The sequence below is a fragment of the Staurois parvus genome, unplaced genomic scaffold, assembly GCF_062004578.1.
Source record: "Staurois parvus isolate SC_StPar_1 unplaced genomic scaffold, SC_StPar_1.0 ptg000081l, whole genome shotgun sequence".
NCBI lineage: Eukaryota > Metazoa > Chordata > Amphibia > Anura > Ranidae > Staurois > Staurois parvus.
Window position 1 is genome coordinate 14,756,671 of NW_028317877.1, and position 14,948 is coordinate 14,771,618.

Below are 14,948 nucleotides of genomic sequence, written 5' to 3' on the forward strand. Positions count from 1 at the left end.
GTGCTGCTGCACAGATTTTCGTGAGGATCCATAGCCGCACCACCCGCACATATGTGAACCTAGCCTAATTGTATTTTTCAAAGCAAATGGTATTAAAAGAGAAGTATAAGAATATACCGTATTTATTCGAGTATAACGCGCACACGTGTATAATGCGCACCCCTAATTTTCGATTAAAAATCGGTATAAAATTTTGTTTCACTTTTCCTCGGCTCAGACCAAGCATTGTAATTAACAAACGTTGTTGAACACGTGCGGCCATGATAAAAATCATTTATTGACAAGGTAAACACAATACCGACATAAAATTACCGGTAACAATATTTATTTAAAATGCTTCAAAGTCAGATTCATCATCATCAGATACACTAAAGAGTTGTTCCCATTCTTCTAGAGTTAATTTATCATCAGTGTCCCAGTTGGCAGGAACATCTGTTTCTCCAGCTTCTTCGCTTTCTTCTGAGTCTGAATTCCACAGCAGGTCGTCTTCTGTGCCGTCCATTTTATTGCTGATGCCTGTCTTTAAAAAACTCTTGATGATCATTTCTTTTGGTATGTCTTCCCATGATGTTTTAATCCAAGATGTCACGAGAGATAGGCCAGGTTTCTTGAGGTTTCCTTTTGCAGTCAATTCTTTGTCTTCGGATTTCATCCAGGTAATCCACTTTTCCCTGACTCTGTCTTTGAAGGGTTTGTTTAAAACAACATCGAGTGGCTGAAGAATAGAGGTTAGTCCACCTGGAATCACAGCTTGAAATGTCTTTAGACTTTTCAGTTTGTCTTTCACAGTGTCTGTCAGGTGTGAGCGGAACTGGTCCCATACAAGCATGGATTTCTTCAGTAGTGCGCCTGGTCTAGTATTCCAAACTTTATTTAACCATAACATGATGCCCTTCTCATCCATCCATCCTTTAGGATGACAATGGATCACGACACCTGGTGGAAATTTAACTCCTTTTGGAATAGTCTTTCTTTTAAAAATCACCATTGGTTTAAGTTTAAAACCGTCTGCCATACAGGATAACGCAACCGTAAAATGAGTTTTCTCATGGCCTGTGGTTTTAATCTGGACTGTGTGCTTCCCTTTGCTGTCAATTGTCCTGTTGCCTGGTAGGTCAAAACACATGGGGGTCTCATCCATATTGCCTATCTGTGAAAGTTCAAAATTAATCTGCTTGCGTTGGTTGATTATAAAGGTATGGAATGAAGTGATCTTCTCTGCTAAATCACTTGGCAGCTTCTGCGCTATCTTTGTTTTCTGGCGTATTACAAGTCCATGCCTTTTCATAAACTTTTGTGTCCATCCATTAGAGGCTTTGAAGGTTGAATCTTTGCAAAACTTTTGGGCTTGAAGTCTAATGTGGAGTGATGTGACAATGTACCCACTACTTCTTTGGTCAATGATCCATTCATAAAGTTCCTTCTCCATGTCTGGGTACATGGCTTGTCTCCCTCGTTGTGCTTTTTTGGTTTTATTCATATCTTTCAGGACGACTTTTTGTTTTCTCCATTCTCTAACATTCGTCTCTGGTACAGTGAATTCTCGGCTAGCTGCTCGATTTCCGTGAATTTCAGCATGACCAACAACTTTGAGCTTGAATGAAGCGTCATATGCAGAACGTTTTCTCTTGATTCCCTGAGTTGCCATCTAACGGGTACCAGTATATCAATAAATAATATGAAGAACACTACACTGAATATGATTATAAAATGAAGAACACAGCAAAACAGCAATGCTTACCGTAACGTGTGGGCGAGGAAAGGAAATGAAGAAGCGACCATACGAAATGAAGAGGCACAGGGGACGTTTTTTCTTCTTCTTTCTTTCTACAGTGAGCGCATGTGCCCTCAATGGACCGGCCGCCACTGCGTCACCCCACCAGTGCATCTCGCCAGTTCGGGCCGCCCACTGTACGCGACAAGGGGACGTAGAAAAAAAAAACGATCCCCTGTTTTCGCCGCCCCTTAAAGGGGCGGGGCCGGCACAGGGGACTTTTTTTTTTCTTCGCGTACAGTGAGCGCCTGCGCCCTCAATGGATCGGCCGCCACACACCAACCCTCGTTTATAACGCGCACCCAAACTTTGATTTCTTTTTTTGGTTTAAAATTTTGCGCGTTATACTCGAATAAATACGGTATATATATTTTTTTTTAAATCACACTTACCTAGGTGGATGCAGCATCGGTCCAATGCTGCAGCTGTCCCCACCGGCTCTAAGGGTGAGAACTCAGCGATCACATGAACGCTGATTGCAGAGTTCTCACAGCTGCTCTGAGCAGACAGCGATGACTGTCTGCTCTGCACCCCCAGCGCTCACTGGAGCGCTGGGCTGTGGAGGAGGAGGGAGCCAGGTGCTGCTCCCATACATTAAAGTCGGGATCTTTCCCCAGTCTGGACTGGCTGAGTGACGTTAGCCGACAGCGGGCTTCAACCTGCTGTCAGCTGAAAACAGGTCACAGGAATGCAGAACGAACGGTGACCCACTGGGACTTTGGCTGTACTTCTCCTTTAAGTACCTATATTTGACTTGGTATCATTCCCCTGTACACAGAGCCTAGACTGGGAGAGAGGCAAGCAGTAAAATGAGACTGTGGGGGGTGGGGGCGCTACTAAAACTGGTGCACTCAAAATCTCCTATACTAACATTTCGCAATATAGGTTATTGCTTTGATTTACATGGTGGTAGATGCACTTTAGTTTATACTAGGCCCCCTCCATATTAAAGGACTGACTGGAATACCCCATTTACTATGCTTATTTTAGGCAACCTAAGCTCATCTGTTTCTCAATTCATCTGCCATGTCATCCATACCTCACTGCTGCCCCCTAATTTGGAGATATCATGCATAATATGTCACTTGTGCCACATCCAACGGCCAGTTCTATTTTGACCTGCAGATAGGCTTTTTTTCTTAGCTCTCTAAATAAAGTAGCTGTGCTGAAGACCAAAACAATCCAAGGAAAGGTCTGTATATACCAAAAACAATTCCAGAGTATGTGGTCAGCAAACTGGGTTACAAAAAGATTCTATGGAAAATTTCCTATGTAAGAAAGTAAAACTGCTCTGTAACACTTGTCTTATTCTAATGTACAAGGAGTTGGAAGAATGATCTACGTTTAATTATTGCATGAATTAAATGTCAAGTGATAACTCACAGACCTGACAGATAAAAAAAACTCTCAAGTAAAGATGTAATGCTCAGTTGTTTCTACGCTCTTCATTTCAGTTTAAAGCACCACGATCAAAAAAATCTGAATCATTATTTGGATAACTGAATGTGGTGAACACCCATAATTATAGTATTTGGTATAAATAATTCTATATTTCAAATTTCAGGTGCCTTGATTCTTATTTGGGGGGGATTCAAACCTTATAAATAAAAAGGTAACTGTTGTAAGTAGCCATGTCACCATGATAGTTTGTACCAAACCCCCAAAACCCTGTCAGATCTGCAAAACAGTCTGGGCTGCATGAGATGAACGAACACACATTACTTTGTATACTGCATACAATTTATAATACCTGTCATGGTAGTTGTCCTTCAAAATATTTTTCCATTTTGGATACAGCAGGAAAACTTTTTTTTTCTATTAAAAACTGTGTCCCATTGAGAAGATTTCTCTCCACTTCCTGTCCAGCAAACACAATGGGTGAGAGGAACTCTCTCTACAGTGAGAATTTCCCTTCCCTGGTCTCTAGAGCAAATTGGGTACATCTCTCTAGACAGGAAGCAGGTATCACTAAAAACCTGACAAAGGTTCTAACCCCTCACCATTTTGTCAAGAAAAGTTACATTTTAGCTATACTTTAAAGTGGAATACTGGGCTAAAGTTAACCAATCTTAAAAAAGGTCCCACCACCTTCAAAAACCATTACGAACTACTGTGTGGAAGAAAGATCTGTACACTTACCTATTTTCAGGCTACTCCATGTGTCATCCAGCAGCAGCTTCAGGGGAGAGCTGACAATGGATGGCCCATAGTAAGCCTATGGTTGACGTCACCACTCATGCTTTCCAGCCCTTGTCAAGCATTCTCTCCCAGCACTGGCCGTCACAGGGGAGAATGCGTGATTGGACCGGAGTGGACTGAAAATAGGTACGTTTGCAGATCTTTCTTCTACAGGGTGGTTAGTATAGGTGTTAGAAGGGGAAGGGAGCCATTTTTAGATTAGTTATCTTTGGTCCATTCCACTTTAAACAAGACAGTTTTTACAGGTGTCACTTAACAGTTTGCATACATACTGGTCATGTCTTGTATCAGGAACATTTCTGTCCATGTGCAGTTTGTCACTTTCCACTTGATTAAATTTGTTGCGTGCATAAGCATCCTGACCAGGTCTCACTACAGTTACACCAACATAAGCATCTTGGTCAAAGTCCTGCCACCGTACCTTACCTAAGGTGGAAAAAGAAAAGAGGGAAAAAAAAAAAAAATACGTTCAAATCATCTGGTTTAATAAAACAAATTAAAGACAGTAGTATGGGTAGTGCAAATAATTCCAACACTTTACTGGTCCTTAAGGATAGCTGGTGATGGATTACAATGCATAGTTCATGCTTTCACAGTTAAAGCCCAATTAAATATTCAGTTGAAATCCACTAAATACATTCCAGCTGCATTAAAACAGAAAGGTGTTCAATGTCTTATAGTGAAGTTTTTTTCTAAAAGCAGCCATCTCTTATGTAGAAAAGCCTGTCTAATGTCAGCATGCCGCAAAATGGGACCAATGCTCTCTGTTGGGAAGCAGAAATTCGTCTGCAAAGGTTCAACATGCCCCCTGCTGAGTCAGAGTATCTATCAGCAGGGAGTATGAGCTTTTCCGATTGCAGAGGTATAGGTTTGACAAAGCAAGGGATGCATCTGACCTGTTCAGGGAGACCACTGCTTCATCACAGATTGCTGGAAAGGGACAGGCTTCTGTACTTAAGCTGTAACTACTTTAGATAGGAAATGAGCTGTAAGACATATCTATAGCGGAGATACACACTAAATGGCAGCTCCTAATCATCTCTTTCAATAAGTCTGGTCTTGTAATATGAATCTAATGTTTTACCATATATAAAACACTACATTTATATATCTTTACAGCACCAATGTCACTGTATATATTGAAAGAAAATGCCACATCCTTGTGTATGTGGCTTGGTAAGAGTCTGTGTCAACAGGCTATTCATTTCAAGTAGGTTTGCATCCCCATACAAGTCTGAACTAATGATCTCAGAAGCATCTCAAACTGATGTCATTGTTACCAGCCCTAAAATGTCTATAAATTTATTCTAAAACTGTAATAAAAAAAAAAATAATAATAATAATAATACACCTTACAACCACATCTGATTTTTTAACATTTTACGTAAAGATATGTTCTTCTCATATCAATTTTGTGTCCAGTTCACTCAAAACAGCTTTTGGCAGGAATTCTGAGCGATTCACTCAACAAAAGTTACCCCTGCCTACTACCTGGTTTCTGTCTATCTTTTTACACCAAAAAAAAAAAGTCAGCAATGACAGCTCCCATATTTCTATTTTAACTGATTTCTAGAGTAACAAACAAAAAATCTTGTCAGCCAAAAGCCACCATCATAAATCCTAAACTTTAGATATTCTTTAGGACCTAAAGAATATCAAAAAGTCTATCTAATTAAAGTATATAGTTCCTTAGTAGGAAGCCAGCTTCAACAAAAAAAAAAAAACGAAAAAAAAAAAACCACAATGTATACCAATATTTGATTTCATATAGCGGTCAATCTCATCCCTGTATCACAATCAGTGATTAGAGTTTTAAAATGGACACTTAAATTTAAAGCCATGAGTATACCTAGAATCCAAAATAAACATCCAATATGCTTCTCATCAGAAGATATGTAAAAACAATTCACACATTATATGCCATTTTAATTATTTTTTCTATTACTCGTAAGCCCAAATAACTCACATCAGAGGCATAAGCATCAACAAATAGCCATATATTTTTTTTTTTATTGTTTCAATGTCATATTAACGATCCCTCAGCTTATCACCATCCCTCTTCTTTGTACTCCCATAATAATGAACCTGGCAGACAAAACAATTTAAAAGATATATGACATACCTTAGAACGGCAATTCCAAAACTATATGATCAGTTTAGTTTTGTACAAAACTGATGAGAAAATTTAACATGGCAAACAAAGAAAAAAAAAACACAATGCTAGGTGAAACTTGTTGTTTGAGGTTAGATTCACTACATGCTACAAAAGAAAAAAAAAAAAAAAAAGAAAACATTTATATAGGGAATGGATAAAACCCCTGTAAGGTTTTTGTTTTGTCATCTGTATCCAATTAAGCAGATCACCAATTCCTTTCTGTCCAATAGACCTAAAAAGTAAAAGAGTAAATCTCTCCATGGATTTTTCGCTCTCCTATTCGCCAACCATCTGCACAAGCTCCTCCTACCCTTGGAAACAGTGGGGATGATTTACTATATCAACAGATTGTTCATTTGCAAAAGAGAAGGTTTACTGTGATCAGTAAAAAAAAAAAAAAAAAAAAAGATGAAGCAGTGTTCCCAAACAACCAATTGTGCAAGCAAAAATCACGTTTATTTCTTTTTTTTTTTTTTCTAACAAAATGATTTATAGTGAACACAGCTTCCCCCTATTTGCAATTGTTCAATTTTCAAATGAAGAACTTGAGCAGTTACTAAGCAATAAATAAAGATGTTTATTATTACGATTATTTTAGTTGGTTAAGGCAGCACAAGTAAAAATAAGACTCCAAAACAGAACCAGTGTGTGGTCAGCAGAGGTACCCATTCAATAAAAAGGTGCTTCTAAAACAGACTCTTCAGGAAGGTCGGTATTTACTGATCATAAAAACAGGTTAAAACCATCAATGCTTTTCAAGGCTCCTTAGTGGCCACTTTGCTAGGAAAAGTGCACAATACATTTTAATAGGTGGGATCTGGGTGCATTGCTTCAGCCCAGAGTATAGTCTGTACCCACTAAAGTGTATAGTACACCTTTTACTGACAAATGTCCACTAAAGAGAAACAAAAACGCATTGATGGTGGTTTAACTTGTTGTTATGATCAATACTGACCTTCCTGAAGAATCTACTTGGAAGCATCTTTTTATTGAATGGGCACCTCTGCTGACCACCATACACTGGTTCCATTTTGGGGCCTAATCCTTTTTACCATTGTTCACTAGATCTGATTGCAACCTAGTGTGGTGCAAGCATTTCCAGAAAATCCAGACAAGCATCAAGTACAACTGACCACACTCTGCGTGGTCAGTCATATTTTTCACACGTACTAAACTAGGTTGCTTGACCCTAGAACGGGTATCCAGCAACCTCATGAATGCAAGTATACACTCTACATGTTTTGCCATACTTTTCCCCATACGTACAACTGAATAATACCCGCAGAAGGCTCTCTGTTGTGGCTTTTTATCTCTCTTTTTCTCCTGGTTTCTGCTCATCTGGAGCACCACTGACTCTTCTAGAGTAACACAAAAGTTCAATTTAAAACTAGACATGAGTAAGTAGCTGCCTCTCATTCACCTGGGATTTATCACAACCTTTAAAAATGCTGCCAGATCTCTAGACAGCCCTGAATGTAACTGCTAGTTTCTTGAAGAGTACGACCAAAAGGAAACAAAATTTTAAAAAAAGACACAAGTACCACTAAACCAGAGTGAATAAAAATCTTTTTTTTTTTTTTTTTTATGTTAAAAGGAAAAAAAAAACAGATTTTTTTTTTTAATTAGAATCTGATTTTTTTCTCATTTAAACTGGATTTTTTTTTCCATTTTTATCAAATTTATTTTAATAAAATGCTTTTGGAGTAAAAAAAAAAAAAAAAAAAACAACTATCTAAAAGATAGTTTTCTATTTAAGATACATTAATAATTTAGTTTATTCAGCTTGAAATGGAGCTTAGTTATGTAGCATGAGGCTGTATATTCTGCAATATTTACATTTTTGGTAAACTCATTCAATGAATCCAAGCTCTGCAAGCTGAGATGACATGCACTGCATTGATGCTTTCACAATTTCACAGTAACCATGAGAAAAAACATGACCTAAAAGAATTTGAGTAGTTCTCCACTTAAGTGTGATTAACCTATTAACCTAAAATTGGATCTGATATCACTCTTTTACTAACCTGACAGCTTATTATTCTAAAAAAGAAAACCTTAATTTGGTTTGTAAATATTAAAGATTCGAACTACCAGCAAGAATGAGTCGGAGTCCTTACATTTAAAGAGCACCTGTCATTTTAGAGCCTTCGTGGCAGCGCCTGTTAGCGGGCATCCACTCACCTGCTGCTGCTACGTCTCTCACCTTGTTGTGTCACTACTGCATCACCAGCCATCCCATTAAAGTGAATGGGACGATCGGTGAGTTGACAACGGGTCAGAGGAGGAGCCGCTGCGGGACAGAGATGACATTTGCTCTTTAACTGGTTCCCGTCTGGCCTATGGCCGAATGGTGGCTGGCAAAAACCCTCGTCCCTCCGCGTGGACGCCATATGGTGTCCTTTCAGGCATGTGCAGTTTGCATGCCAGCAGAGCCATGCTGCGGCGCGATCTGTCACCGGCTGTGTACCTCGGACACGGCCGATGACAGCTCTGTGTACTGGCCCCGTTGCCAGTACCATGTGACCTGCTCTGACCAATCACAGCAGGTGACATGACAGTTGTATACAACGGATGGCTTCCTATCATGCCATCCATTGTATACAAGTGTGGTCACAGCGATCACATGCACAAGCTGGGCCAATCACAGCCCAGCTCTGTCATGTGGTTAGCTGTGGCCAAATCACAGTTAAGAAAAAAAAAATCCTGAATGAATCAATTTCATTCAGGTAAATGCTTGCTTATAGCAAAGTAATTCTTTGCTATAAAGCAAATTGTGTAAAAAAAAAAAAAAAATATAGATCACTTCCCCAAAGTAGTACAATGTTACTATGGTAACATTATACTACTTTGGTCATAGTGAAATATGAAAAAAAAAAAATCTTAAAAAAAGAAAAAAAAGTAACAAAAAAAAAACTAAAAAATTTTTTTTCTGTACTGTCACCAGTCAGTGTCCCTGATCACCGCCATGCCAGTTATATGATGACGCTGTACTGCACTGGTGACAGTATGTAAAAAAAAAAAAAAAAAAAAAAAAATTGCGAAAATCATTTTTTTTATTTCTTCATTTCCAAAAAATGACAAAAAAATTACAACTTCAAAAAACTCGCCATGCCTCTTATGAAATATGTCGGACTGTCTACTTTGCAAAAAGGGGTAATTTGGGGGATATCTGTACTGTTCTGACATTCTTGGACCTCAAGAAATTAGATTGGCTGTTAGAACTTCAGGATTGATCAATATTCAGATATATCCCATAGTTTGTGAACTCTATAACTTTCCTACAGACTAAATAAATACTAATTTGGGTTATTTTCACCAAAGACATGTAGTAGAATACATTTTGGCCTAAATTAATGAACAATTATTTATTTGCAAACTTTTATAACAGAAACAAAGAAAAACGTGTTTTTTTTTCAAAATGTTTGGACTATTTTTTGTTAATTTAGCAAAAAATAAAAACCCCAGCGGTGATTAAATACCACCAAAAGAAAGCTCTAGTTGTGTGAAGAAAATGATAAAATTTTAGTTTGGGTACAGTGTTGTATGACCGCGCAATTGTCATTCAAAGTGTGAGAGCGCTGAAACCTGAAAATTGGCCTGGGCAGGAAGGGGGTAAAAGTTCCCTGTATGGAAGTGGTTAAAAATGATTTACGCTTTCCCTAAATTCCCAAAACACAACAGCCCTTAATCTTTCCTTACCCATTTCTGAAAAACAGCAGCTTAGAATTTTCTATGATTTTCAGTGGGCAAGTAAGTCGTTGCCCTATTTAGGGATACACTTAATCACCTCAATCGAAACACTATATCAAGCTAATTACCCTCCCCTCTTTAAAACACTTAAAGACAATCTTCGCCGTTGGGCTGATTATTCCTTATCATGGTTTTGCAGTGTCAACTCGATTAAAATGAAGTTTTTGCCCCGATTGCTATACTATTTCCGAACCTTACCGGTATCAATTCCGAGATGAAAATTGCAGCATCTACAAGCTGAGGTGCTCTGCTTTGTTTGGAACAATAGAAGACCTCGGATGAACCAAAAGACACTATATGCTTCCAAACCACGTGGTGGAATTGGCCTTCCTAATCTCCATGTGTATTTCCAAGCTGTGCAAATTGCTCAATTGGCTTACACCACTGCTGGGGGAAATTCTCCCCTCTGGGTTTCTATCAAAGCTCTTTCCTGTCACCCTCTGGCTATTGGTGCGTTATTTTGGCTTCCTAATCGATTGCGCCCTTCTATACTGTGCCCCACTCTGCCATCGCAAGTCATTAGCATCTTCACATACACCTGTAGCTCCGGTTTTTTTCAACCCTAAATTTGTACCTGGTTTAACACCTGCCCCTTTTCAATGGTGGATAAATAAAGGCTCGTTGCGGATAGGATTGTGATAGGATTGTGCTTGCATACATTCTTTAAATAGTTGCCGACCGCAGATAGCCGAATGACGGCTAAACTGCGGCCGGCCAGTTCTGAGTGGACGTCATATGACGTCCTCCCAGAACGCGCGCACCCGGCGATCTCCGTGATCGCTGTGTCCTACGGACACAGCTGATCACGTGATGTGGTAAAAGGCCAATCATACCGGCCTTTTACCACGTGATCAGCGGTGTCCAATGACACGCTGATCACAGGGAAATGCAAGTGCCGGTTCTCGGCTGCACTTTCCTCACGCTGTCAGATCGTGAGGAAAGTACTGCCGAGAACCGGCAGTTGTCAGAGCGGGGATCGGCACCGATCATCAGGGCACTGATGATCAGTGCCCTGATGATCGGTGCCCAGCCATGCCACCCGCAAGTTCCGCCCACCTATGCCCAGCAGTGCGCCCACTAGCTCCGCCCACCTGTGCCCAGCAGATCACCCACCTGTGCCCAGCAGTGCACCCACCTGTGCCACTCTGCAGTGTCACACACCTGTGCCCAGAAGTGCCACCTACCTGTGCCCAGCAGTGCCACCCACCTGTGCCCACCAGTGCCACCCACCTGTGCCCACCCACCTGTGCCCACCAGTGCCACCCACCTGTGCCCACCCACCAGTGCTGCCCACCAGTGCAGCCCAGCAGTGCTGCCAGTCAGTGCCACCAGTCAGTGCCCAGGGGTTGTGCCAGTCAGTGCCCAGCGGTGATGCCAGTCAGTGCCGTCTATCAGTACCCATCATCAGTGTCACCTATCAGTGCCGCCTATCAGTGCTGCATATTAGTGCCGCCTATCCGTGACACCTCATTAGTGCTGTATCAGTGCCGCCTATTCGTGCCACCTCATTAGTACTGCCTATCAGTGCCCTTTAGTGCTGCCTATCAGTGCCCATCAGTGCTGCCTCATCAACGCACATCAGTGAAGGAGAAAAAATACCTGTTTGAAAAATTTTATAATAGAAACAAAGAAACTTTTTTTTTTTTCAAATTGTTTGCACTTTTTTAATTTATAGCGCAAAAAGTAAAGCGCCCAGTGGCGATTAAATACCACCAAAAGAAAGCTCTATTTGTGAGAAAAAAATGATCAAAATTTCATATGGGTACAATGTTGCATGACCGCGCAATTGTCAAAGTGCGGCAGCGCTGAAAGCTGAAAATTGGCCTGGTAAATAAGGGGGTATAAGCGCCTGGTAGGCAAGAGGTTAAAATATTTTAAAGACAAGCTACAAATGCCTGCTACTGAAATCAGATATAACCAGATTGTCTCATTTCTCCACTCGAAGCTTACTTTATTGGATGATTCACCTTTGAACTTTCCTGCCAGAATAGGGATTTCCCCAGAGGTCATGTCTCTACAGTATATACACTCCTCACTGATCCGAGTTGTAAACGTCCCTATATGGAGCACTGGGAACGGGACCTAGATGTCAACTACAAATTATCGGATTGGCAAGATATTGCTCTGGCACTATCCAAAATTTCTATCAATACTACCCTAATTGAAGCAACCTATAAAACATTGTTGAGATGGTATATGGTCCCTACTCGGATTGCGAGGATGCATCCGTCTGCTTCTGCGATATGTTTCCGGCGTTGTGGCCGGGCGTGCTCTATTTATCACATCTGATGGCAATGTCCGATAGCTACCAGATTTTGGATTCGCATGTTCAATTTTATCAATTCAGTGACAGGAGTAAATATTCGCAGATCCCTGGAGACGGCGCGCTTTCCTAAATTTCCAGACAATGTTCCCAAGAAGTCCCATAACTGGATCACCTACATATTGTTGGCAGCGAGAATTACTATAGCTAGACATTGGAAGCAATTGGTTATTCCGCTTGGTTATGTTAAAAAGAAACTGAATTGGATTATGGTTAATGACAAACTCACCTGTATCCTACACAATAGTTCCAAAAAATTTGATAGCACATGGAACCAATACATTTCTGTGCCTAAATGTCCCTCACCTTGACCCTCTCCTCCACTCTTTTCTTTCTTTATTTATTTTTTCTCTACAATGCTCCTTCTTATGTTGGTTGGGCGAGTTACACCCAATCCCCAATTTGTGGTGATAATATGCATTTTGCCTTAACTACCAATTGCTTTGTGACAAACTTCGTTGTTATCAGTGTTTTATATTTTTATGTGCGATAGAACATTGTTCATTTGTACTACTTGGTTTTTTGTAAAATAGTTCAATAAAAACTCTTGGAATATAAAAATTATGATTTAAATCAAGCCTTTCATTAGTGATTTAAATCAAATCCACTCTGCACTAAACTATTTGAGAATATTCCTCACCTGAAAAGGTTTCTCGAGAAAGGCTGAATCCACAGAAGGATAAACAGCCCTAAGCTTGTTTAGACAAACCTGTAGCAGTCTTAAATTCACCCTGAAAGCGAAGAACCGTCGCACAGCACAGTTACTATAACACAACAAAGTTGTGAAAGACCTGCCTACAGAAAGGCAATAGGGAAGCTAAACATACAGTAGATAACAAGATGACATTTACAATTATTGATTCTGTCTATAAACAAAAAAAAGGAGGCTGTGACCAGATTGTGACATTTAAAACAAAATGGTTATATTACATCCCTGAATAGGCTTAGGCTACACTATTTCCTTATGGCTTAAAGCAATAGTAAACTACAAGAAAGAAAACAAAAAGATCCTCTCCTTGCAAGTTAAGAGCATAATGTTATAGTATGCATCGCATATTAGCACATTATGAAAGACTTTCCTACAAACCACTACCACTTTAAAGCTGAACTCCAAAAAAAACAAAAAAAACTTGTGCATCCCCTACCCAATATATTCATTATCTATTACTCATTTAGGATAGGTAGAAATAATGGTGAAGAACACTTACCCTATTCTGCAGTCCTGCAGCAGCCAGTACTCTTCTTCGCTCCCCAGTATGCTGATGGGCCCTTAACTTCATCACATACAATGCAGGACACATACAAGCAAATCGCTGCAGGTCTGACATTGTATGTAATGATGTCAGTGAAAGGGGCAGCCACACAATCAGAGAAGAGGGTCAGCAAAATCTGAACGGGAGGGAAAGAGCCCTGCGAAACCATGTATTAAGGAAAGATTAAACCTCTCAATTAAAAAAAAAAAATCACCCTCTTTTAAAATAATCAGATTTTCTTTGCAGCCTGAAATGAAGACAGATACAGCTTTTGTTTTATCCAGTTGTATTTACTTAGTGCAACTTATAACATCCAAGTGAAAGCTATAACACCAACATGTCATTAAAAAATTCAAAAACAGAAACATTGAGCTGGAAAAAGGATCACCCCCCTTCTAAAAATGACTTGTAAACTCATGTGTAGTTAATCACCTTCTCAACTGCACACAAAGCCATCTTACTCTGAAAAAGAGCTGGAAAAAAAGCTTTCCTGGAGCATTTCAGTCCCTGGTAAAGCAACTGAAGCAAACAATCAACTGTGGGTGGCAAGGCACTGTCAAAAGATCTCTGGGATAAAGTTGTGGACAGGCAGGAGATGGATACAGAAAAAATTCAAAGGCTTTATGAATGCCTAGAAGTACAGCGAAGTCTACTATTAAGAATTGGAAGGTATTTGGTACAACACAGACTCTTCCTTGATCAGCACGTCATCCAAACTGAATAAAAGAACCAGGGGGAAACTGGTCAGAGAGGCTACCAAAAGGCTTACAGCAACTCTGAAGCAGTTACAGAAATTTATGAAAAGAGTGGTCATTGCGTGTGACAACAATATCACAAATTCTCCACAAATGTGGCTTGTATGGGAGGGTTACAAGAAAAAAAGTCACTCCTCAAGAAAGGCCACAAGCAGTCATGACTGAGCTTTACCAAAACGCACTTTAAAGATTCTGAGGTCACATGGAAAAAGGTGCTGTCAGATGAGACTAAAATTGAATTTGGCCTCAACACTAAACGATACATCTGGTGGAAATCCAATACAGCTCACCATCCAAATAGCACCATACCCACAGTGAGGCATGGAGGTAGTAATATCCAGTTATGGGGGTGTTTCTCTGCAGCAGGGACTGGAGCACTTGTCGGGATAGAATGAAAAATGGATGGGGCAAAATACCATCAAATTCTTGAGGAAAATGTGCTGCCCTCTGCCAAAAAGTTGACAATGGGAAGAAGGTTTACCTTCCAACATGACAATGACTCAAAGCACACAGGAAAAATGACCACACAGTGGTTGAAGGAGAAAAAGGCGAGTGTCATTGCATTGCCTAGTCAGAGCCCAGACTTAAACCCCATTGAAAATCTGTGGAATGACTTGAAGATTGCAGTCCACAAACGGTCACCATCAAATTGTAGATGTGCAAAGCTAGTAGAGACATATCCCAACAGACTAAAGGCTGGAATTAAAGCAGAAGGTGGTTCAACAAAATAAGGGGATGA

The 14,948-nt window shown here is 40.0% G+C and overlaps 1 protein-coding gene across 1 annotated transcript in view; it reads right to left on the reverse strand.

Moving 5' to 3' along the window:
- Window positions 1-14,948, reverse strand: part of GALNT2 (polypeptide N-acetylgalactosaminyltransferase 2) — a 177,950-nt gene that overhangs the window by 99,716 nt on the left and 63,286 nt on the right. The window contains exon 3 of the mRNA XM_089669800.1: window positions 4,246-4,399. Coding sequence (XP_089525926.1) covers window positions 4,246-4,399 — 154 coding nt within the window. The remainder of the gene's footprint in view (window positions 1-4,245; window positions 4,400-14,948) is intronic.